The 24,372-nt window shown below is 32.5% G+C and overlaps 4 protein-coding genes across 7 annotated transcripts; 2 read left to right on the top strand and 2 right to left on the bottom strand.

The window, feature by feature from the left end:
* The first annotated feature begins 1,183 nt into the window (after positions 1-1,183).
* LOC107624119 (Leucine-rich repeat protein kinase family protein) lies at positions 1,184-5,298 on the top strand. 3 transcript variants are annotated; one of them, XR_015904165.1, is made up of 12 exons: positions 1,184-1,667; positions 1,773-1,905; positions 2,084-2,155; positions 2,406-2,549; positions 2,687-2,758; positions 2,845-2,904; positions 3,060-3,130; positions 3,205-3,348; positions 3,436-3,774; positions 4,050-4,441; positions 4,607-5,159; positions 5,205-5,298. XR_015904165.1 is itself a non-coding variant. In XM_016326581.3 (11 exons), the coding sequence occupies exons 1-11, from the start codon at positions 1,553-1,555 to the stop codon at positions 4,925-4,927; spliced, it is 1,863 nt and encodes a 620-aa protein (XP_016182067.1). In that variant the 5' UTR covers positions 1,386-1,552; the 3' UTR covers positions 4,928-5,259. The 3 variants fall into 3 exon arrangements, 1 of the variants encoding a protein (XP_016182067.1); XR_015904171.1 differs by having other exon boundaries at positions 1,307-1,667; positions 3,211-3,348; XM_016326581.3 differs by having other exon boundaries at positions 1,386-1,667; positions 4,607-5,259.
* A 6,226-nt stretch (positions 5,299-11,524) lies between these two features.
* Positions 11,525-14,125, top strand: LOC107622638 (uncharacterized). Its single transcript, XM_016324618.3, has 2 exons — positions 11,525-12,818; positions 13,603-14,125. Exons 1-2 carry the CDS (start codon positions 12,109-12,111, stop codon positions 13,817-13,819), a joined length of 927 nt encoding a protein of 308 aa, XP_016180104.1. The 5' UTR covers positions 11,525-12,108; the 3' UTR covers positions 13,820-14,125.
* On the bottom strand, positions 14,047-18,177 carry LOC107622637 (uncharacterized). Of its 2 annotated transcripts, XM_016324617.3 has the most exons (5): positions 17,396-18,177; positions 17,093-17,311; positions 15,872-16,969; positions 14,981-15,736; positions 14,047-14,546 (listed from the first exon to the last, which is right to left on the bottom strand). In XM_016324617.3, the coding sequence occupies exons 1-5, from the start codon at positions 18,036-18,038 to the stop codon at positions 14,200-14,202; spliced, it is 3,063 nt and encodes a 1,020-aa protein (XP_016180103.1). In that variant the 5' UTR covers positions 18,039-18,177; the 3' UTR covers positions 14,047-14,199. The 2 variants fall into 2 exon arrangements, with proteins under 2 accessions (XP_016180103.1, XP_016180102.1); XM_016324616.3 differs by having other exon boundaries at positions 14,981-16,969.
* A 914-nt stretch (positions 18,178-19,091) lies between these two features.
* On the bottom strand, positions 19,092-24,101 carry LOC107622636 (uncharacterized). Its single transcript, XM_016324615.3, has 5 exons — positions 23,379-24,101; positions 22,103-22,468; positions 21,777-21,995; positions 19,669-21,660; positions 19,092-19,551 (listed from the first exon to the last, which is right to left on the bottom strand). The coding sequence occupies exons 1-5, from the start codon at positions 24,010-24,012 to the stop codon at positions 19,199-19,201; spliced, it is 3,564 nt and encodes a 1,187-aa protein (XP_016180101.1). The 5' UTR covers positions 24,013-24,101; the 3' UTR covers positions 19,092-19,198.
* Positions 24,102-24,372: the final 271 nt, after the last annotated feature.

Below are 24,372 nucleotides of genomic sequence, written 5' to 3'. Positions count from 1 at the left end.
ACGGTTACAGAAATATACCCAAACGATTACAGAAAGGATTACAGAAATACACCCAAAAGATTTAAGAAATACACCCAAAACAGGAGAAGACAGTATATTTCTTCTTGAAATCTTTTAATGGTTAAGGATGAGGCACATGGCAGAGACAATCTAGAAGAAAAACCTAGAAGAACAATCTAGAAGAAAAACCTAGAAGAACAGTAAAACAGTACCTTGAATAATGTTTCTTCCTTTTTTGGTGATTTTTGATGGAGATTTGTATCTTTTTTTTTTCTTGATTTCTTCTACTCTTCGCGAGGAGTTGGAACGTTTCTGCAGAATCGTAGTAGTTTGTTTTGAATGTCCCTTGAATCTTGATGGTTTGCGTTTTGATTGAGGAAGAAGACGAAAAGTGAATGTTGAAGGAGCGCATGTTTTTTTTTTTTTTGGACTTGGAGCAACTTGTATAACTTGTAAGCCAAAAAGACTTGTATGTGTAGCAGACCTCTTTTTGGGAAATGTTTCACGGATTTGAAATACACGTAAACTTCTGGAGGGGTTTTAAGGTTTACATAAATTTGTAGAAAGTTGTATTTTTGTATCCAAACTGAAAAAGTTGTATTTTCGTAATTTTAAAAGTCAAATATTTTATTTTTATAAATTGTCCTAATTTTAATGCACTGATAAAAATATTTTACACATGTTAAATTATATTTGTTTTTTGAATGATTATTTTTGTTAACATAGGGATGTATCTTGTAAAATTATCTTACACTAACAGTGAATTAAAAATAAATTCAAATATAAATTAGTGGATGGCTTTAGGAGTTTTTTTCCTAAATTTTTTATATAAAATTATAATTGTTATTAATTATACTATGGTTGATAAACAATTATGTAAAAGTTTGCGATAATAGTATTGGTTTGCTAGCAGTCAACGACGCCGTTTGAAGAGCTGTTTCTTGAGCTGTGAGACTCGCAAACTATTAAATTTCGCGCTTCGAGAGAGCATTACTCTGCCGCGCACTCACTTCACTACTTTCATCTACACCGTCCATTCGCCATCATCATCACAAACAGAGAAACTAAACGGTCCTAACTAACCCATACAACAGAATCACGTGACTAACTGCAGGGAATCATAGCCAGCAGAGTTAAGCACTGTTGTTAAACACCTAAACCAAAACGAGACCATGGGACAATCACTGTCATCTCACAAATCTCGAGCTGTTTTCCTGGTCTTACGTTCGTTCTTCATTTTAATCATTTCACTACTTCACTTAGATTTTATTTATTTATTTTTTATATAGTTTTGTTTTTTTTTCCTTAGTGTACTTTTTCATTTTCTTTTTGTCGTAATAATAAAATTGCTTCGTCCTTTTCAACTTCGTTTCCCTCGAGGCAGCAATGAACGACTTTCCAAAAGGGGTTTGCTTGCTTTTATGCTTGTGTGCGCTTTGGCATTGAAGCTTTGTTTGGTAGAAAAGTTTAAAGGAGTCAGAAGAGAAAGTTCCCAGTTAAAAAAGTTCCAAACTTTTTCAGCTCCCAGAATTTGATTCGGTTTTTCTGTTTCATGGAAGGTGTCAAGTTGGTTGCTTGGTTCTTCTCCTTGTTTATTTTGTGTTCGATGCCATTGGTTGTTGAGGGCACTGACAGCCTTCTCTCTCCAAAGGGTGTCAACTATGAAGGTTTTGTTTTGTTTTGGCATTTCCCATTTCTCACTATTGCTTACTATTCTAGCTTTGCTTTCTTCAAGTGTTGCTTACTTAGTTCACTACTTTGGTGTTATTTAGTTGCTGCTTTGATGTCCATGAAGAATAAAATGAACGATGAATTGCACGTCTTGAATGGCTGGGATATTAATTCGGTTGACCCTTGCACTTGGAACATGGTTGGTTGCTCTGCCGAGGGTTATGTCATTTCCCTGTAAGTGTTCCTAATTTCTCTTGCTCAACGTTGCTTCCTTTTGGTTTTATGGGAAAAAAAATGTGAAAGATCTTACTTGTTAGCATTTTCATGTGTTTTCTCTGTCTTTCTAATACCATCCACTCTATTCTAATGATACTGATCTTTGTTGCTGGTGGTAACTTTCTGCTTTTGGCAGGGAAATGGCTAGTGCTGGTTTATCTGGAACTCTTTCGTCAGGAATTGGAAATTTGAGCCATCTCCGAACATTGTGAGTGTCTCTCTTATTCTCCACATAAATGGCCTATACTTTTCAAACTTAATGGTGAATTGTGGTGTATTGTTGACTCAGCAGTATCTGAAAGATGCCTTGTTTATTATGCTTTTTGTTCATAAATAGTCATAATAGTCTTCCACTAATTTTTAATAGATGCCAAACAACGGTAGGAGAAAGGTAAGTAGTCATAAAATACAATGAACTCATCATATGACTAAGTGAGTTTTTTCATTGCTGAAATTAGGTTACTGCAGAACAATCAGTTATCTGGTCCTATCCCGGCTGAAATAGGCAAGTTGTCAGAGCTTCAAACTCTAGACCTTTCCGGTAACCAGTTTGTTGGAGAAATTCCTAGTTCTTTGGGCTTATTGTCTCAACTAAGTTACTTGTGAGTGTGTCTTAACAAATAGATAGATGATGATGTTATTTTAACCCTGTTCTTTTTGTTCCCCTTAAATTTTAATTTTATTCATTAGTGTTTCTCTAACTCCATGGTTCCTAATTCAATCATGCCAAGCTTTTCAGGCGGCTCAGCAAAAATAATCTATCTGGACAGATCCCTCCACTTGTTGCTAACTTGACAGGCCTTTCATTCTTGTATATCCTCTACTCTATGAAACTTTGTAATACCTTTACCTCCTCAATCAGTCAAGTACAGTTCCATAACCTTATCTTGTTTGTAGGGACTTGTCATTTAATAATCTCAGTGGTCCCACTCCAAAAATTTTGGCCAAAGGTTACAGGTGAGTTCTTTAATTGTATTAGATTTTTTGCCTAGATATGCAACAGCTAAATTCTGATTATCCTATTAAAAAGAATAAACACTTGTAGCACTTTTTTTTTTTAAATTTCCTTTAATCATGCATTAACTGACACTATACTTCTTTTATCATAATAGTATTTCAGGAAATAACTTCCTTTGTACATCTCCTTCGGAACATTGTATGGACATTTCAAAACCACTAAATGGTAATACATTTAACTTTTATTTATTAAAACCCAACTATCAGTGGACTATGTTACAGATAATGATTCAATTACAGATACAGGATCATCTCAGAAAGTCAAGAGTCATCACCAAAGGGTGATTTCTGTTGTTGTTGGCATCAGTTGCACATTTATAATTTCAGTGATGCTTGTGTGTTGGTTGCATTGGTACAGATCACGCATCCTCTATACATCTTATGGTACCTCCTTAAATGAACTTCATTACCTTTTTTATTGCTTCTAGATATGAACATATTCTGACAATATGTTATAATTGACATCTGAAGTGGAGCAAGATTGTGAATTTGATATTGGCCATTTGAAGAGGTTCACCTTCCGTGAACTACAAATTGCTACTGGAAATTTCAGTCAAAAGAACATCCTTGGACAAGGAGGCTTTGGCATTGTCTACAAAGGATGCCTTACAAACAAAATGCTGGTGGCAGTGAAGAGGCTGAAGGATCCCAATTACACCGGAGAAATGCAATTTCAAACTGAAGTTGAGATGATCGGCTTGGCTGTGCATCGTAACCTTTTGCGTCTCTATGGATTTTGTATGACTCCAGATGAAAGGTTACTTGTTTATCCCTACATGCCTAATGGCAGTGTTGCTGATCGCTTGAGAGGTTTGTTTCATATTAAGTCTTATCATTTGTTATTCCTCCTATCTTATAGTTAAAACAATGTGTCTCAAAATTAATGTCAATTACTGATTCCATTACATGGGGAAACAAGAAACAGTGATTCTCCTTGTATAGTTGGTAGTTAGAGGCCTAAATCTTATGTATTGGTGCTACCTCCTAAATCAGTGAAAATTCTTCATTAATTTGTTTGTTCTTTTATTAACTTGTGATATGTTTAGTGTTTGATGGATTTTATCTTTTCCCTTGTTCCGAAGCAGACACATGCCGAGAAAAGCCATCTCTGGACTGGAACAGGCGAATGCGAGTTGCTGTTGGCGCTGCACGCGGGCTTCTGTATTTACACGAGCAGTGCAACCCTAAAATAATCCACAGAGATGTTAAGGCTGCAAACATTTTGCTAGACGAAAGTTTTGAAGCTGTGGTGGGGGATTTTGGCCTTGCTAAGCTGTTGGATCAAAGGGATTCGCATGTCACCACCGCCGTGCGCGGTACAGTAGGCCACATTGCCCCGGAGTATCTCTCCACTGGACAGTCTTCTGAGAAAACAGATGTTTTTGGATTTGGCATATTACTTCTGGAGCTCATAACAGGACAAAAGGCACTAGATGCTGGGAATGGTCAAGTACAAAAGGGAATGATTCTTGATTGGGTAAGTAACAAGTAAATTTTTTCAAATGTTTTGTAGCTTCACAACCAAGTAATCTTAAAATCAATGCAACATGTCATTATTGCTCAATTCTAGTTTCATGTAATCCATTTTTTTTTCCATCATTGAGTAACTTTGAGTAATGTGTACTGGCCTGAATTCCTGAAGGTTAAGACATTATTTGAGGAGAAGCGGCTAGAAGTGTTAGTTGATAGGGATCTAAGGGGATGCTTTGATCCAGTTGAGCTAGAAATGGCAGTGGAGTTGTCTTTACAGTGCACTCAGTCACTTCCGAGTCTGCGGCCGAAGATGTCGGAAGTCTTGAAGATTCTAGAAGGCCTGGTTGGGCAGTCGGCGCAGCCGGAGGAGTCACAAGGAGGGTCTAACTTATATGAAGAAAGAGCATGCAGTTTCTCCCAAAACTATAGTGATGTTCATGAAGAACCTTCCTTTGTTATTGAAGCCATTGAGCTTTCTGGTCCTCGGTGACAATAAAGTGTACTTTATTCCATTTTGTAAATGAATTTTGCATTTTATGAATAATTGAATATAGAAACGTACATAGAAATATATTTATTTCCCATGCTCTCTATTCTTAACTAGAGCTGGGTCCATATGATCACAAGTTATTGCATTTAGTACGAATTTTCACGAGTTATTCGAGTGAATCTCTGATATGTTGAGGTATTGTACAATTATATGTCATATATCAAATTAAATAGTATGAGGAAACTCGGGCCATACGGTTTGCTACGTTATCAACAAGGATTCTGGATTCTATTAATTTCTGCCAATTTTTGTTTATGACTGTGTTAATAAAAGTGTCTTTGTAGATGTGTCTAATAAAAATGTTTTTTTTATAACGGTATCTAATGGAATTGTTTCTATAAATGTATCTTCTGAATGTATCTCCTTGTACATATGTTTAAAAACAATGAACTTTTCAACCTAATGTACCTACCACATTGGATTTTCAAAAATCAATCAGCTAGTCATTATATATTTATATATGTATAAGTGATTTAGTTACTAATTTTGTATGTATACATAACATGATTATTGTATTTTATTTTTGCATTTTTTATGATAAAAGCATCCGCTCATTTTTTTGGATATGTAAATTTTATGTGTTATGCATGACTATAAAAGTAGGTGGTGCTAGTTCTGAACTATGAAGTAAAGAAAATAGACTATCTGATTTTTTTATTAAAAAATTAAGAAAACAAATCTGACAGTTCGATTTGTGTGGGAGGAAAAATTGAAGGGTCCAATTTGTATTTTTAATTTTTTTTTATTTTGAAAACAAAAATCGGATGGTCCGATTTTAATATTAAATTTTTTTTAATTGTCTAAAACATAAATCCGACGGTCCGATTTGTGTGCTGCAAATTTTTTTAATTTTTTAAACACAAATTGAAAAGTCCGATTTACTCTTGATACCATAACTGCGTAAAACACCCGTACACTTCATAACTGCGTCTTACACTATTCTCCCTTCTATATCTAAATTAAAAAGTGTAAAAGCATTTTTACCTTCCGACGGAATACATAAATTATATTTCTATAATAAGATTTGACCCTACAATCTTATGTATAACAAGATCAAATCAATGTTAGACTAATCCGAGTAGCTTCTAATGATAAATTATTAGCAAAGCTAAATCATAGGTCATTAACGACATGTTATTTATTTAGCAAAGCTCATAGCATATCTAATTTTAGATGTGTGGTATATATTAGGTGACATCTACATTGAACAAAGATTTAGATTAACATCCAGTCATCCACACATTAGTGTTTTAATAAGACAAGGTTGCATGGCATAAACACAAGGCTAAATGCTTTCATTCCTTTACCATAAATTAGTGTCTGTATGGTACGAGAACAAAAACAATTCGGATCCATACAGAAAGAAAGAAATCAGTCAATCAATCAAACTCCAGTTGTATTTAGGAAAAGAAAATAAATGCATACCGGAAAAAAAGGGGGTTTGTGGGTGCAGGCATAATAGTAGTCAAATAGCACATGTAGTTGCCACACTTGCCAAAATTAAAATCCAAATCCAAATCCAGTTGGTTTAAGAAGTGGTTAGTATGTAGCTGGAAAACGTGTAAGACCCACAAACACTCATTTTCTTGTAGACGTCATTCTTCTACGTAGGCCCCATTTCCTCATAATAATTAATCATAATTTTGGTTCATGCATTCAATTTTCTAAGCATCTCATTCGTCAATCCACATTCACCGGATCTTTATATATATATTTTTTCGAAAATATTTAAATAATAAAAATAATTAATTAAAAATAGTCAAAATTTATCTTATTTAAATTAAATAAGATAAGTTCTGACTATTTTTTTATCTTATTAATATTATTAATATTTTTTAAGATAATACAACTGAATTCATTTAAGTATTTGTTTGGACGCCATTAAATTAATAAAAAAAATATTTTTTTATGAAAAATATTTTTGTTTTTTATTTTTTAGTGTGTTTGGCAAATTTCTAATAGTAAAAATTAAAGTACTAGAAAAATAAAAAAAATTATCTTTTTGAGAAGTTACAATTTACATCTTTTTGTTTTTTTAAAAAAATATTTTTCACATAATAAATGAACAAAAAAATATTTTTATCTTATTGTATCCAAACATAATTAATAGATAAAAAATCTTTTTACATAAGATATCTAAACATAAAATCACTTTTACTTTTATAAAAGATCTTTTACAAAAATATTATTCGAAAATGGCGCCTAAACCAATCCTAAACCCAACTCAAAGATTCTAGTTATATCTGAATTTTCTTTTTCATTCAAATTTTCTAGGACAATGCTAATGCATATTAAAGGGGTAATAAATAAAATAATTAGCTATAATTTTTATTTTTTGGTAAGAAGATTTATGTAATTCATTTATTTTTTTTAAAAAAATATGATTAATCTAATTAATAAATTATTTTAAAAATTTTAAAACCTTATATCAAACATAATAAAAAAAAGTATTTACAAATTGAAGATCCACCGCATTCATTTGCAGGTTGAGATCCTTCAATTAGACCCCCAAATTTTCATGCTTCATCCTCTTGAGCATTGATTAATGGTTGTAATTATGTGACGTTTGTGACAGTTGGATTCATCTGGACCGTCAATCAATTTCATTTTTATATGGTTTTACATAAAATCTAATGAATATATATTTTGTTGAAGAAAACGGGATTGATGAATTGAAACATAAAGTAACGGATATATATAATAGTCAATTACCGTAGATGTCACTAAGTTAAAGAAGTTAAGAGGGGAAAGCTCAAAATTATGCTCCTACCCTTTGTCTTTTCATTCCAGTAAGGCCTTGTACTAGAAAAGGAATACCACTAATTAAACAACTATGTTTAGGTATTTAATTGATTAATAATTCGCAGGCATGATTAAGCACTTGTGGCAACGTGGATAAGAGTTTTTTTGTTTCTTCTATATAGCTCTATAAATAAAGATACTTTATTGATGCGTTTAATATCCTACTTTATTTGCTCAACTATATGATTTCATCATTATTGTATTATTCAGAATCTTAACTTCTATTTATCAGGTAATGTTAGATAAAAAAAAAAAAAACAGATAGAATTTGTCTTATTTAATATTTATTAATTATTGTAACAATTAATGAATGCTAAATAAAGCAAGTTATAACTGTTTTTAACTGATTTTCTTTTGTTACCAAATATTTTCGTATCAGTAAATACTTAATTTGTGATCATATCATACGTAGTTATATATCACTCAGTTCATATTGCAACAGCTGGAAACTTTGACATGTATATATAATACAAAGGTGCAACTGGTTTAATAATTAATATTATTTTCTTTTAATCCTATAATAAATGAAAAATAGTAATACTTTTAGTGAAAAAATTAAAAGTTGATTAGTATTAATTTAAATATCCAACATTTCTCTAAATAAATAATATAGATGCATGTTTCTTGAAGAAATTAAATAGCCGAAACATTGACTTTCAAATTATTACGATAAAAATGCAAAGATTCTCCATGATTGAGTTCATTTATTTTAGTTTGAGAATATATTTAAAGATTTAATTTAATATTATAAACAGTGAATATTCTGTTTGTTATAATTAAGTATGCTGAATATATATTTTTTTTAAATTAGCATATGATTATTTTATTAACACCTTATAACTAAGATTAAGTTCTCATGTTTTATACTTGACAATAAACATTGGCATAAATAAACTTACCCAATGTAATATTCGTGAAGATAATAACATTTCGAAATAAAACATCTCATCTCTTATTAATTAAAATATTTGCCTAACATTAACCGATTATCATTCATAACGCATGCATCCACCTTTAAACGTATGAAAAATAAACAACTTGTAAAATCTTCAAACTAGTTAAAAAGATTAAAAAAAAAAGTCAAAATTTATCTTATTTAATATTTATTAATTATTATAATAAAATAAGTTTGGATGGTTTTTAACTAATATGTTTTTGTTACGTACCAACAAATATTTCCGTAAAATACCAAGGTTTGACATTTGAAATATTGAATAACACCAACGTATAAGGTTAAACTTCTGATTTAATATTTAATTATCTACTAATGTAACAAAAGTATGTAGCAGCTACATGCATTACCTTTCACACCTGTCCAGGGGTGGAGTTTGAAATAAAATTTTGGAGGATCACATAAAAAATAATTGTTAAGATATTTTTTATATGGATCCCATTTAAAATAAGATTGTCTAACCTCATTTTTCTGATTTAGGTGACATTGTCAAATTTGAAGCAATTTTTCAGTATCTCGTTCTAAAGAATTAAGGTCAAACTTATCATATGCAACTCTTTAAACATTTGAAGGTTATATCTCACTTTTTTCGTGATTCATTAAAGTAGAAGAACTATCTACAGGAGTTGATATTGTAAAAATTATATGTTCTCATTCTTGAATATTAGCCTTCCTCTTAAAAATACATCAATTCTTTGATTTTTCATGATTATTTTATATAAAAATTTGAATATATATCCTGTAAAATATGTAAAAAAGAAATTAGAAGGATAAATATTAAAATTTATAATATTTATTGAATTTTTTTATCAATTTATACAAATACAATAATATCAATACTTATTGAATATTCTAATATTTTTTATCATATAAAAAATTAAATTAAATAAAAAGTAAAATATAAAATAATATTAAATTACATAAATAAAAAATACCTAATTTTTTATATTTGAACTCAAAAATAGAGGGAGTGTTACTTATTGAATAGAAAGCTGCGAAATGCGAATACACTTAATTCAGTCCAAATCTAACAAAGTTTTAATGTTTAAAACTAAAAACTATTGTGTAATAAAAACAAAAGATGAAGATTGAACTTTAATATTTTAAATCATTGTAAAGTATTTGAGCCAAGTAAACTATTTTTTATTTTCTAAAAAAATATTACTAATTTTTTTAACAAAAGTTTGAGAGATCATAACCCCTCTTGTTTTAACTAAGCTCCGCCCCTGCAGCTGTCGTCTCTAGCTAGAACTCATTTTTTAAGAACTGTAATGAAAGTAATAAACACAATATTATTGAAGCACAATAAAAACTTGTGATGAAGGTTTAAATTGAACTCTAAGGAAGAATATAATAAATCAATTATCCCTTGAGTGTAACATATCTGCTTGTAATTTAATAAATAAATGAAAACATCTCTGTCAAGTGTCAACGATAGCTTAAGTTAAAATCAATACGACAAGTTCCTACCATACACAATAAATACGTACCAAATTTTAAGAACACAAAAATATAAAATAACTGATAAATTAACAAGATACACACAAACACACGAAAAAAAAAGCAAATATAAGAGATAAATGGAGAATAATATTTCTATTCTGGCTAACAGATCAGTGGACTCTAGTCATTAGTACGTAAAATCTTCAATGAAACAAAAAGAGTGCTTTCTTCTTTATTACATAAATATATGGAAGGTCATTTTTTTAGGTCCATGCAAAACCCTAGTACTTCACCTCAGCCATAGAACCTGATCCTCTAAGTTGGCTCTTCTGGTTAGTGGTTACGGCACTAACAAGAATTAGACACATCTTTACAAGTTGAGAGCTACTCTGATAAAGATGTTTAAAACATCTTTTTTAAAAAATATTTTTTAATAATTAAAATTTAACACATATAATCAATTAAATCATGTTATTTTTGTCAAAATTTGAATCAGTCTAAATTAATATTATTTTTATAAACAATGACTATAATACCCCTATTATAGAAAATGATTAAAATATTCTTATTATATATATTAATTTTGAAAATTCTAAATTCTAGTCCTTTTCTTTTCTGTCGTCATAAAGTTAGGATTTAGAGTTTTCATATATATATATATATATATATATATATTTGAAAACTCTAAATCCTAACTTTATGAAAGTATTTTAGTCATTTTTTATAATAGGAATATTTTAGCCATTTTTTATAAAAAAATAATATTAATTTAGATCGATTCAAAATTTGATTCACCATTTTTCGGTCAAATTAATTTGTCTAACCTAATTTTGACAAAAATAACACGATTTAATCGATTATATGTATTAAATTTTAATAATTAAAAAATATCTTAAAAAAAAGACGTTTTTGATGTCTTTATTGGAGTGCTCCCTTTACAAATTACAACACCAAAAGAATGTAATCACTTTTATTAATATATAAATAATTATTTAAAAAGTAATTATAATTAAATAATTGTCTAAAATATTTTACAGTAATTTACAAGAGTTTAATTTTGATGTACTGATCATATAAAACGTTTTAGGTGCAATCACAACTGTTTTTATTCACCTGGTTAATATAAAAATAATTATTATTTTTTAATGTGACTTTATTTAATTGAATGCACCTGTAAAACAGTTTTATACTGCATTAAAAATAAATTCAATTTATAAATTAAATATATTTTTCGTTTCAAATTAAATAATGATAACTACTTTGTGAGCTTTGTATTTTGCAATAGTAGTGAGATGTCAATCTCTGTCTGTGTATAAATGAAAAGGGATTCATATGAAACCGACCAATAAAGACAAAACCCTTTTTATTTCTCATTTATCCCTTGCTTTCCCCACTCACTAACACATTCAATTATATGATTCAAACGCACTCAATCCTCTTTTGTTGCTGTTTTTCTTCTTCATTTCTTTTCTTCACCTAACTTAATCTCCTATTTTCCCCAATTAAATATATTTCTATATGCACCCTCAAGTTAAGGTTGGATTCAAACATTCCCAGATTAAAATTTTCCTTTTTTTCTATAATTTCTATGATTTTGGGGGGTACTTGCTTGTTTTTACTTGGAAATTGAGGTCATCCTTCTTTTTTTAATTAGGTGACATCCAAAGTTTCATTTTTCAATAGAATCTTGATGGTTTATGATAATATGCCAATGTTATGTCTCGAATCATGAAGTGGGTTGTTGAAAGATATTCATTTTCAAAGTTTTATTTGATCACATTGATCTTCCTCTGCAATTAAAAGCAGCATTTTTGTTTATCCGTTACAAGTTTAGTTTTTGGTGGTTGGAGTTTGCACTGTGGCATGTATATGTAGTAAGGATTTCTTTTCTGGTTAGAAAATAATTGAGTTGAACGAATTGGTAATGGATCAAGCCGCAAGTGAGGGGATTGGTGAGGTAATGGATCCTGTTCATGAAAGGGTTGATGATAATTTGAGTCATGAACCTGATGGGGCTGCAGTTGATGCAGTAGGTAGGGGTAGCTTGGGTGAGAGAGTCACTATAAGTGGAGAAGTTGGAACTTCAGAACAAAAGGGTAAGGATTTGGGATCAGATAAGGAGTTAAAGGTGGAACCTGAGGAAGTTGAGAGTGGGAAGAAGTGTGATCACCAAAAAAACAGTGATACAATGTCTGAGGTTGATCAAGGAACTAGTTATAATTCAAGCAATTTGGTTAATCAGCAAGTGGTTGAAACTGTGGTTGTAATAGAGCCTGTTCAGAGTGAGTGTGTTAATGGGGACAGTATGAAATTGGAGCTGAAGGTAAATGAATCAGGGTTGAGCAAAGTATCTGTGAGAGCACCCAAAGGGGTTTCCGAAATGACAGATAAGAATTCTTGTGTGATTGATATAAGGTGCACCAACCACAAACGGTTTAGTGAGAGTTCAGAAGGTGAAAGGATTTGTAGGATTTGCCACCTTGCTTCTGGGCGATCATCGGATGCAACAGCTGTTGGAACTGCCAATGGTGCTACTAGTACTGATTTGATTCAGCTTGGTTGTTCATGTAAGGATGAGCTTGGCATTGCGCATGTTCATTGTGCTGAGGCCTGGTTCAAGCTTAAAGGAAACAGGTACTTGTGTTGTTATCAATAGTTTTTTTCAATTTATATATCCATGTGTACATGTGTGAGTGTTGTGCATGTGCTGTTATAATTTGGAACCTTACCTTAACAATAGTATTGGTTTTATTGCTATCATTTATCTTCTAGGACCTGTCTTGTGAAATATTTGCAAGTATGCAGCAGCTTCAGTATTATATTATTGTTTAAGTAGCTTAATACTTTCAATATCATCATCATCGTTGTCATCATGATTATCATCTATCCTTGGAATCCAGAGTAAATGGCTGTGCTTGTATCTTGCATGTCAATTGTGACCAGACTATTTGATGTTTATTCAAAATTGTAAAGAGTCTTTTGATTCTGCACTTTCCCTGCTCTGAATTTTGATGATTTATTGGGCTTGGACTAGGAAAAGCTTATAGTATCATCACCCTAAAATGATTCTTATTTTTTAGAAGCATAACACTTTTCTTCAAACCCCTTTTTATTGTATATTCTTGGATGCCAAATTTGGTATTGGTAAAATATTAAGGTAGTTGAAAACTCACATACAGTTGACTTCATGTAAAGTTGTTAGTTGAGAACCGTTAGATAATAATTTAGTCAAACATGTCAAATCATCTAACGATTTTCAACTAGCAACTTTACATGAAGATAACTGCATGCGAGTCTTATAACTGATCATTCAAAAACTAGTAAATTCCGAATTTGCGAATTGCTCCATGTTAAATACATTTTCTGTTGCATTTTATTACAGAATAAATTGCTTATTAGCTACTCTTTCTAACAACAGACTATGTGAAATATGTGGCGAGACTGCGAAAAATGTGTCTGGTGTTGCTGATGCTGGATTCATGGAAGAGTGGAACGAAGGGAGATTCATGGACCACGATAACTCATCACGCAGGTTTGGTGGATGTTGGCGAGGACAGCCATTTTGTAACTTCTTGATGGCATGCCTTGTAATTGCTTTTGTTCTTCCATGGTTTTTTCGTGTAAATATGTTCTAGCTACCGATTCAATCACTGTTCTTCCCTTCCATTCTTCATTACACGCATACATATTGAGTGTTTTATTGGTTCCTGGCCTAAAAAAACGGTTGCTGAAGCTTATACATATAAAAGAAGTTGCCAACTTCACAGGTTACTGAAAGATTGTTTCCCTGTTGCAATCTTTGTGGGGTGTGTGTGTGTCTGTCTCTTTTGATCTGTTGTGAATATTGGAACCTCTGTTTCCATTTTCTTTCCTTGAAGAAATGAGAGGAAAATAATAATAATAGAAAAAATACACATGTATATTTTACATTTTGGTGATAACATCTTTCTAACTGAATATTTGAAAGAGGGGGATGTGACTGCAAAAAATTCAAAGTTGTCTTAAGGTTTGTTCCTTAGCTTTCTTGTGTGAACAAATTCTTGATCTTGGTTAATGACACAACTACATCTGTCATTGTAATTCGTTCTTCAGGTGGATTTACACAACAACTCAAAGCTAATTCTAATATAGATGATATATGGGGCAATATATTATCAATTTGTTCACCATATAATTGTACTAAATTGTAATCTACAACTTCTATGATTGAATTTGGCAGTGATTGGTTAATCCAACTTTTCAAGCTCAATTCTGCAGCAAACATATCATCCGTAGGCATCTTTCTTGTGAAGACTTCCATTAACATAATTCCATAGCTATACACATCTCCTTTGACAGAAATAATTCCCATAGATCCATACTCTACAAGTCAATACTAATTACTAGTTATTTTCAAATGTTCTCAATATAATAAACAAATATAATAAGTAATTAAGACTTTAAACTTATAGTTGATGCTTTGTCTAGGCATGCAAAGATATTAAAAAGACAATAGCCTAGTATTACCATTCCTATCTTGATATCACTCCAAATTTTATAAGATTTGTTTATAGATATGCTTTATATTGATGGAATTATGGAAATATATCCAAAACAGGAATGACATTATAAATTGGGAATCAACTATACTATGTGTATATTTATAGACAAATATATAATGACTGATTTGGTGGCTGATTTTTAGTGTGCAAAGAGTATTTTTGATTTGCGAGTCATAATATCCACAGCCATCATTTAAAGATATGTTTAACTATGACAAAATCCAAAGGAAAAATACAATTGTGATAAGGAATTACCTGGTGCAACATAGCCAAGAGTGGCCAAGTAGGTCTTTGTATGAACTTTAGATTGTCCCTTATCCAAGAGTTTAGCAATGCCAAAATCACTTACATGTGCCACCATGTCTTCATCTAACAAGACATTGCTAGGCTTCAAGTCACAATGAACAACTGGAGTTGAAAAACCATGATGGAGATATTCCAATGCAGATGCCACATCTAACATTATACTCAACCTTTCAAAGAAATCTAAACAGTACTCATGTGAGTACAACCATTTGTCAAGACTTCCATTTGGCATAAACTCCATCACCAAGGATTTGAAATCATCATTTGAACAACTGCTAATAATCTTAACAAGATTTCGATGGCGTAGATTACGCATTGCATTGCATTCCACTTCAAAACTGTGTGCTGTTTCTTCTGAATCCAAATCCAGCACTTTGATTGCAACTATCAACCCACCAGAGAGCTTCCCTTGATATACAGAACCAAATCCACCCTTTCCAATTAAATTACTCTCACTAAATCCATTAGTTGCTCGTACAAGTTCATAGTAGGAAAGCCTTCTTGTTTCCAAAGTTGATGAATTTCTCTCATGACGAGTTTTAACATTTTTTCTCTTACATTGCAGAACTACTATGAATGCAACAACCAAAATGATTGACACAACTATAGGTGGAATGCATTTGACCAAAAGCAACATTGTCCTTGATCTTTGCCTATCTTTCTTAGAACATGGAGGGACCAATAGGCGAGGATTACCACAAAGTGCTTCATTATGCATGAAAGATTGAGCAGTGAAATTTACAAATGGTCCATCATTAGGAATCTCTCCTTGCAATTTATTATAAGACAAGTTGATGTATTTAAGATAAACAAGTGACTCTAAGGATTTTGGAATCGCACCTGACAAAAGATTTCGAGATAAGTCCAGTGAGCTTAAGCTTACCATTTCGCCGAACGACACAGGAATAGACCCTTGAAATTTGTTGCTTGCCAGGGACAAATTTTGCAGAGTTCCCAAGGAACTTATGGTTGTAGGAATGTTGCCTGAAAACTCATTTTTTGATAGATCCAATAGAACCAGAGCTCTCAATCTTCCTATATCATATGGAAGTTCTCCAACAAGAGCATTAGATGATAAATTTACCTCTAAGACATCCTTGAGATTCCAAAAAGAAGATGGTATCTCTGAGATCAATTTGTTAGAATCCATGTAAACGATTCTAAGAGAGGCCATATTTCCCAAGCATGTTGGTATAACTCCAGATAGCTTATTACTTGATAGAGACAGCACACTTAAGCTCCCAATTTCACAAAGCTCATCTATGATGGATCCCTGCAATTCATTGTAGCTCAAATTCAAAGACTGAAGCTTCTGTAACCCTTTAATTGTAGTAGGAATTGGTCCACTTATATCATTCCCATACAAATTTAAATTCAACAAGCTACTTATGTTTCCTATTTCCAATGGAATGTTGCCATAAATTTTACAGAGATCTGCTTGAAAAAGTTCTAGAGACTTTGATAAGTTTCCAATCGACTTAGGAAGACTCGCCTTTAAAGGATTGCCAGTTACTACAATACGCTTCAACTGTGTAGAACTTGTCAAGGATGTAAGGAATTCAAGTTCATGAGAACTTGTCAAATTATTGCCACCTATATGAAGAACTTCAAGGATTGATAGATATCGAAATCCGGTAGGCATGAGTCCATTGAATTGATTCTCACTCAAGTCAATTTTAGTAAGCAAAGTAGCATTGAATAAACCATTTGGAATGCTTCCAACAAGCTTGTTCCCAGTTAAGTGTAGTTGCACCAAGTTTGGCAGAGTATACCCCATTTCTGATGGTAAAACACCTGAGAGAGAGTTGTATGAAAGATACAAGTATTTCAATGTTGAAATGTTGAAGATCTTTGATGGAATTGGTCCACTCAAATCGTTAAACCCCACTGCAAGATGCTCAAATTTACCAAGATTTTCAATCTCCATGGGTATTGGACCTTCATAAACAGAGATATTTTTGTGAAAGAAAAGATAGATATTGATTAATAGGTGACATAAATTTGTTATGTATAATGGCTGAAATATTGTTGTACAAAATTATGGAGGACATACTATTATACCTGTGAAAAAGTTATTGGATAAACTTAATAGTACCAGAGATGTGCAGTTACCAATTGATGCTGGAATAGTTCCCTCAAATTGATTAAAATCCAAAAGAAGGAATTCAAGTTGAGGAAGCTGATGGCACAACTCTTTAGGGAGAGTTCCATTTAAATTGTTGTAGCCAGCACTGAAATGCCTCAATGAAGAGATGTTCAACAGAGACACTGGAATCTCACCTATATAAGCAACACTATTCACTTATCACTGCAATGTTGAGATGTTTAACATGTGATAATGTGTGCTAAAATGTAAGATATTACCTGACAAGGCATTATAACCAAGGCTAATGACTTCAAGTGAAGAGAGATTAGATATGGCTGGTGGAATGAATCCTGAAAGAGAGTTGTTATCTAACCTCAAAACCTTCAAATGTTGAAGCTGTCCAATGACTGGTAGAATAGTATTGGATCCTTTGCTGAAACTTGATGAACAGTCCAAGTAAACCAACTTAGAAAAGTTGGATATTGAGTCCAAAATGAAACCACCAAAGTTGTTATAACTCAGGTTGAGCAACTTCAGTTGTTGCAACTGATACAATTCATGTGGCAACTCACCATGGAAGCTGTTTCCTTTGAGATCAAGCTCCTCAAGGAATGACAGGCTCCCCACTTGTGGAGGAATGGTACCTACAAGCCCCATGTTGCTGAGATTCAAAGACTTCACTCTTCCATTACCCAAATCACATGTAACACCAACCCAGTTGCACAGAGAAGAAGATGATGATGATGAGGTTGACCAATTACTAAGCATGAGATTATTGGGGTCTGAAGTAATGGAAGACTTGAATGCAAGAAGAGCATGTTCATCATCTGTGCTGATGTTCACTTCACTCAGAACTAAGCATGCCATGAAGTAAAATAGTGAGAGACAGAAGGTAGACAGATAAAAACATAGTTTTGCCATTACATCAATAGGTTGGATTGGATGAATCTAAGCACCTGAAAGAAGAGAATATAACTTGCACAAATGCTTTTTTTTTTTTTTATATGACTTGATGATCACATTTTTCTTTAACAGATAATTTGTAGTTGCCAACTTATGTATGTAACTTGTATATAATTTTTCAAAAGAATTTATAACCTTTGAAAAGAAAGACAGAAAATAATTGCATAAAATTCACACTTCAGTGATAATTCACTCAAACTAGTCAAAACCATCCCTTGTACTGTGTGTCCATCATTATTGTTGCAGACAACTTGCCGACCAGAAAACTATGACACTTTTATTTTAGTAAGAGATGGTATGGTTAGCTACATATTTCTCAAAATGTTGTTATCAGTAATTCAATACATAATTATTTTTTTAAAAAATATTTATTTCTGTTTATTTATAGTCTATATATATACAAGTTAAAACTATCACTATTTCTGACCAAAATAAAATTGTCTGTTTTAGAAACATGTGGCAATTTCATTTTGTTTTCTTATGACAAGTGGCACTTTTTATTTTAGTGTTGTCATGCATGCCACTACTGACTACTTCATCACCTTTATTTTATTCAGACGTTGTTATTTAATTATATAATCCATACTTTATACCAAATTGATGAATATTTAAATGATTTCTTGGTAAGGGTAACAAGGATGATGCATGTATGGCATGTCACTGGTACTATTGATGAGCTGTTATGTCATTTTCAGTATCTTGTTTACTATTCTTTCTTAAGAAAAAAATCATTTGTAGATTCTTTCTAATGATACTTTTATTTTTATTAACTGTTAACTTTCTTTTAATTAACCTGTGTTTCAAATGCCAATCTGGGATTCGGTTGCAGCCATGTGATGGTTTGGAAATATTATTGGTCTTAGGATTATGTATGTCCTTAAAGTATAAGTGGTTTTTTCATGTGTGGAAAGTACTCTTGAGCTCTTTAATTAAGGCCTAACAATATCTATGCATGTGATTATGGCTATATTTTATGATACTTCTGTATATATATCTATATAAAGTAGGGGCTAGGAGAACAACAATTACATATATTATTATCTTATTTATGACTTTACATTCTTTTAATGTAGCTTTGAAATCCATACAGATGAGCCATGCATATTTCACTGGCTTGCTCATTCTTTCATTAAGGTGAACTCATTCTTGATCTTGGTTAATGCTGCAACCACATCTGTCATTTTAATTCGTTCTTCAGCTGAATCTGCACAACAACTCAAAGCTAATCTCAACACAGATGATATATGAGGCAATACAACATCAATATCTTCATCACCATATAGTTGTATTAAATTAGAGTCCACAACTTCCATCACTGAATCTGGCATTGAGTTGTTGATCCAACTTTTCAAGCTCAACTCTGCAGCAAACATATCATCTGTTGGCATTTTTCTTGTGAATACTTCCATTAGCATGATTCCATAGCTGTATACATCACCTTTGATTGAAATAATTCCTTTAGATCCATATTCTGCATTTCAGTAATAATAATAATAATGATTATCAAATGTTATCAATATAAGAAGCAAATAAAATAGCTTAGATTGTGTTATAGTTAACTAGAAAGTAAAAAGAACTAAGAAAGTACCTGGTGCAACATAGCCTAGTGTAGCCATGGTCTTAGTATGTGTTATGGATTGTCCTTCATCCAAGAGCTTGGCAATGCCAAAGTCACTAACATGTGCAACCATATCTTCATCCAGTAAGACATTACTAGGCTTCAGATCACAATGAACAACTGGTATTGAAGAACCATAATGAAGATATTCCAATGCAGATGCCACATCCATCATTATATTCAACCTTTGCAAGAAATCTAGACAATAGTTATGTGAATACAACCATTTGTCTAGGCTTCCATTTGGCATGAATTCCATCACCAAAGATTTGAACTCATCATTTGAGCAACTAGTGATAACCTTAACAAGATTTCGATGGCGTAAATTGCGCATTGCATTGCATTCTGCATCAAAGCTCTTGGATGTTGCTTCCAAGTCCACGTTAATCACTTTAATGGCAACTATCATTCCACTAGAGAGCATGCCTTGATACACAGAACCGAAACCTCCCTTTCCAATTAAGTTACTCTCATTAAATCCATTGGTTGCTTGGACAAGTTCATAGTAGGAAATCCTTTTTGCTGCTCCCAAGTCTGATGAATTCTTTTCAGCTGGATTCTCCTCATCTTTTATTCTATGTCGGCGAACAATTATGCATGCAAGAATCAAAATGATTAACACTATTACAAGGGGTATGCAAATGGCTAAAATCAGTTTTAGCCTTGAACTTTTGCCATCTTGTTTAGCACATGGAGGGACTTGTAAGCGAGGGTTACCACAGAGTGCTTCATTATGCATGAAAGATTGAGCAGTGAAATTTGCAAAAGGTCCACCACTGGGAATCTCTCCTTGCAAGTTATTGTAGGACAAGTTGATGTATTTAAGAAAAGTAAGGGACTCTAAGGATTTTGGAATGGAACCAGACAAAAGATTTTGAGACAAGTCCAAAGAGTTTAAGCTTACCAACTTACCAAGTGATTCAGGAATGGAACCTTGCAACTTGTTGCTTGCCAAGGAAAGATTTTGCAGAGCTAGTGAACTTATTGCAGGAATGTCACCTGAAATGTCATTTCTTGATAGATCCAATAGTACAAGAGCTCTCAATTTTTCTATCCCTGGTGAAAGTTGTCCAGTTAAAGCATTGGAGGACAGGTTCACCTCTAAGATGTCATTGAGATTCCAGAAAGAAGATGGAATCCCTGAGTTCAATTTATTAGAATCCATGTAAACCTTTCTAAGAGAATCCATATTTCCCAAGCATGCTGGTATTGCTCCAGAAAGCTTGTTGCTTGATAAAGCTAGCACACTTAAACTCTTGATTTCACAAAGCTCATCAATGATGGATCCCTGCAATCCATTGTAGCTCAGATTCAAAGACTGAAGGTTCTGTAACCTTTTGATTGTAGCAGGAATTGGTCCAGATATATTATTCCCATATAAATTCAAATTCCACAGGCTTGTTATGTTTCCTACTTCCATTGGAATGTTGCCATAGATTCCACAATTATCTGCTTGAAAGAGTACCAAAGACTGGGACAAGTTTCCAATTGATTTAGGAAGAGTTGCATTTAAAGGATTGTTAGATAGGATTATCCTTCTCAAATGTGTAGAACTTGTCAAGGAAGTAAGGAAGTCGAGTTCATGAGAATCATTATCGGTTGTCAAGTTATTGCCACCTATATGGAGAACTTCGAGTATGGATAGATCTCGAAACGCAGCTGGCATGACTCCACTGAATTGATTCTCACTCAAGTCCAGTTTAGTGAGCAAAGTAGCATTGAATAAACCACTTGGAATGGTTCCAACAAATTTGTTCCCAGTTAAGTGCAGTTGATCCAGGTTAGGAAGGTTATAGCCTTTGTCTGATGGAAGAGTGCCTGAGAGAGAATTGTATGAAAGATACAACAATCTCAAAGCTGTACTATTCAGAAGCTTTAGGGGAATAGTTCCACTCAATTTGTTAAATCCAAGCATAAGATACTGAAGATTGTTCAGATCAGCAAGCTCACCTGGTATGGTACCTAGAAGCATAGCAAAATGTCTCAACAATAATACCTTATGGATTCAAGTAGTAAATTGAACAGGACTAAATGCATGCAAGAGTAGGTAAATTGGTCAAGTATGAAGAAGTATATACCTGTAAACTGGTTATACATTAGTCTTAAAACTTTGAGTTGTGTGCATCTGCTAATTGATCTTGGAATGATCCCTTCAAATTGATTGGTATCTAGGTACAAACATTCCAGTTGAGGGAGCAGATGACACATATCACTTGGAAGCTGCCCCTTTAACTTGTTCTCCATAAGGCTCATTATCACCAAAGAAGAGATGTTTAAAAGGGAGAATGGAACCTCACCTATATATATATATACACAATAATAAGCATTAAACAATGCCTTTCCAGAACAGAATATTTTAGGCATTACTATCAAAGTAATTAACAATGTTGGTGTAAGTTCATACCTTCCAAGTTATTGTCATCAAGATATAAATACTGAAGCTTAGTCAAGTTTCCGAAATCGCTTGGCATGGGACCTTTATCGAAACCATTGACGGATAGATTAACATGGATCAACTCTTGGCAGTTATGCCAAACAGTTGGCATCTTACCAGAGAGATCATTTTCGTTGAGATAAAGGTAAGAAAGTTGGGGAAGGCCTTGACAAATGTTTGATGGAAGAGTGCCAGAGAGATCATTGAAGTGAAGAATGAAATCATACAACACTGACATGTTGAATAATGTTGCTGGTATTTTGCCACTAAGCTTATTGTGATCAAATCTCATTCTCCTTAGTTTAGTAAGATCACCCACCTCTCTTGGAATTTCTCCTTTAATTCATCAAAACATGCACATGAAAAAAACATTATTATGCAAGTTGGAATAATAATAAAGTATATAAACTCTATGCATGGTAATAGAAAACAACATTCCTAACATCATATATTTAATTTAATATCAAGAGAGAGAGCTCAGGTTGCATTGACTTTGGAAGAAAGCTTTTGTTGCTCTCATCAATAACCGGTGCCGGCAAAATTAGAAAAGCTTTTGTTGCATTCACATAAATTCTTTCATAAACTTATTAAATAATTTAATATATTTGACTCAATTATTGTTTAATGATTCTTATCTATTATCTTTAGATAAAAACAAAAAACAGCGTGAATAGAAAACCTTCACTCAAATTCCTTATTTAATTTCGTGTGAAAACTGATGAGTTAAGAGTTAGTATTTGATTGTTATCTTGCCTCAACCCTCATGTGGTCGTGTACGTATTACATCATGCAGGTAGCAAAAATGGACTTTGAAAAGTCAACCTTCAAATTTCTTTATCTTATCTGTTCAGTTATCTTATCATGTCCCTTTGTACATAGAAAGAATATATACAATGTATTAATTAAAATTAAATTATGAAAAATAATTTTAATATTACTATAATAAATTAAACGTTCACTTAAAAATCTAACTTACATTGTACTATTTTAATTGGTAAAAATTCAGGTGTAGTCAACTTTACGTGAAGTTGATAGCCGAGAGCCGTTAGAAAATTTAGTCAAATCAATCAAATCATTTAACGACTTTCAGCTATTAACTTTATGTGAAGTCGAATGCACATTAGTTTTCTCCGTTTTAATTACTACTAGAAAAAAAAAAAAAGAAAACTGAAAGTGATATACACAAGACTTTTCTCTTAAAAGAATATGTCTAAATGCATGTGACTATTAGGTACGGAAATAGTACCTGATATGAAGTTAGAACCAAGGTTGAATACTTCAAGCAAAGTGAGGTTGGAAACTGTTGGTGGTATAATTCCAGAAAGTGAGTTATTCTCAAAATTGAAGAGCTTCAATTGGCGAAGTTGGCCAATCACGGGTGGAATAGTTCCATTGATGAGATTTGATGAACAATCGAATTCGACCAAGTTGGACAAGTTGGACACAGATTGAGGAATGGAACCACCAAACGCGTTGGAACTCAAGTTGAGCAACCTTAGTTGATGCAACGAAAACATCTCCTGTGGCAACATACCATGAAAGTTGTTGCCTTTGAGGTCAAGCTCCTCAAGGAAAGAGAGGTTCCCCACGTGCGGGGGAATGGTACCTACGAGACCCATGTTACTAAGATTCAGAGACTTCACTCTTCCGTTGTCCAAATCGCAAATGACACCAACCCAGTTGCATAAAGAAGATGATGAAGAGGTTGACCAGTTACTAAGCATGTGATTTGGGTCTGAAGTAATGGAGGATTTGAATGCAAGAAGAGCAGATTCATCATCGGTGCTGGTGATGCTTTTTCCAAGAGTAGATAATAAAGCAAAGGTGTAATAAAAAGAGAGCAAGAAAACAGAGACATGAAACCATGGGTTGATGGCCATTTCAGTAGAGAAAAAATGTCTTGAGCTTCTTTAATTATTTTCGGATCCTTTCATATATATAGCAACCATAAGGTAAAAAATCAGGTGCAGTCGACTTTATGTGAAGTTGATAGCTAAAAGTTTGTTAGATGATTTGACTGATTTGACTAAATTTTCATCTACCAATTCTTAACTATCAAATTCATGTAAAGGTGACTCCACTTGAATTTTCAATAATATTTTATCATTATTGGTGTCGGTGTGTATCCTTTGCTATATCTTATACATACAAATAAAATGTTAAGTTGAATATTCAAATTATTGATATATTATATATGATATTGACTATACTTCAGAATTATGAGTGGAAAAAAATTTTAC

This window comes from Arachis ipaensis, chromosome B10 (genome assembly GCF_059453495.1).
Source record: "Arachis ipaensis isolate K30076 ecotype BB chromosome B10, ASM5945349v1, whole genome shotgun sequence".
Classification (NCBI taxonomy): domain Eukaryota; kingdom Viridiplantae; phylum Streptophyta; class Magnoliopsida; order Fabales; family Fabaceae; genus Arachis; species Arachis ipaensis.
The sequence above is the reverse complement of the archived record's forward strand: the minus strand, read 5'-3'. Positions and strand labels throughout refer to the sequence as shown.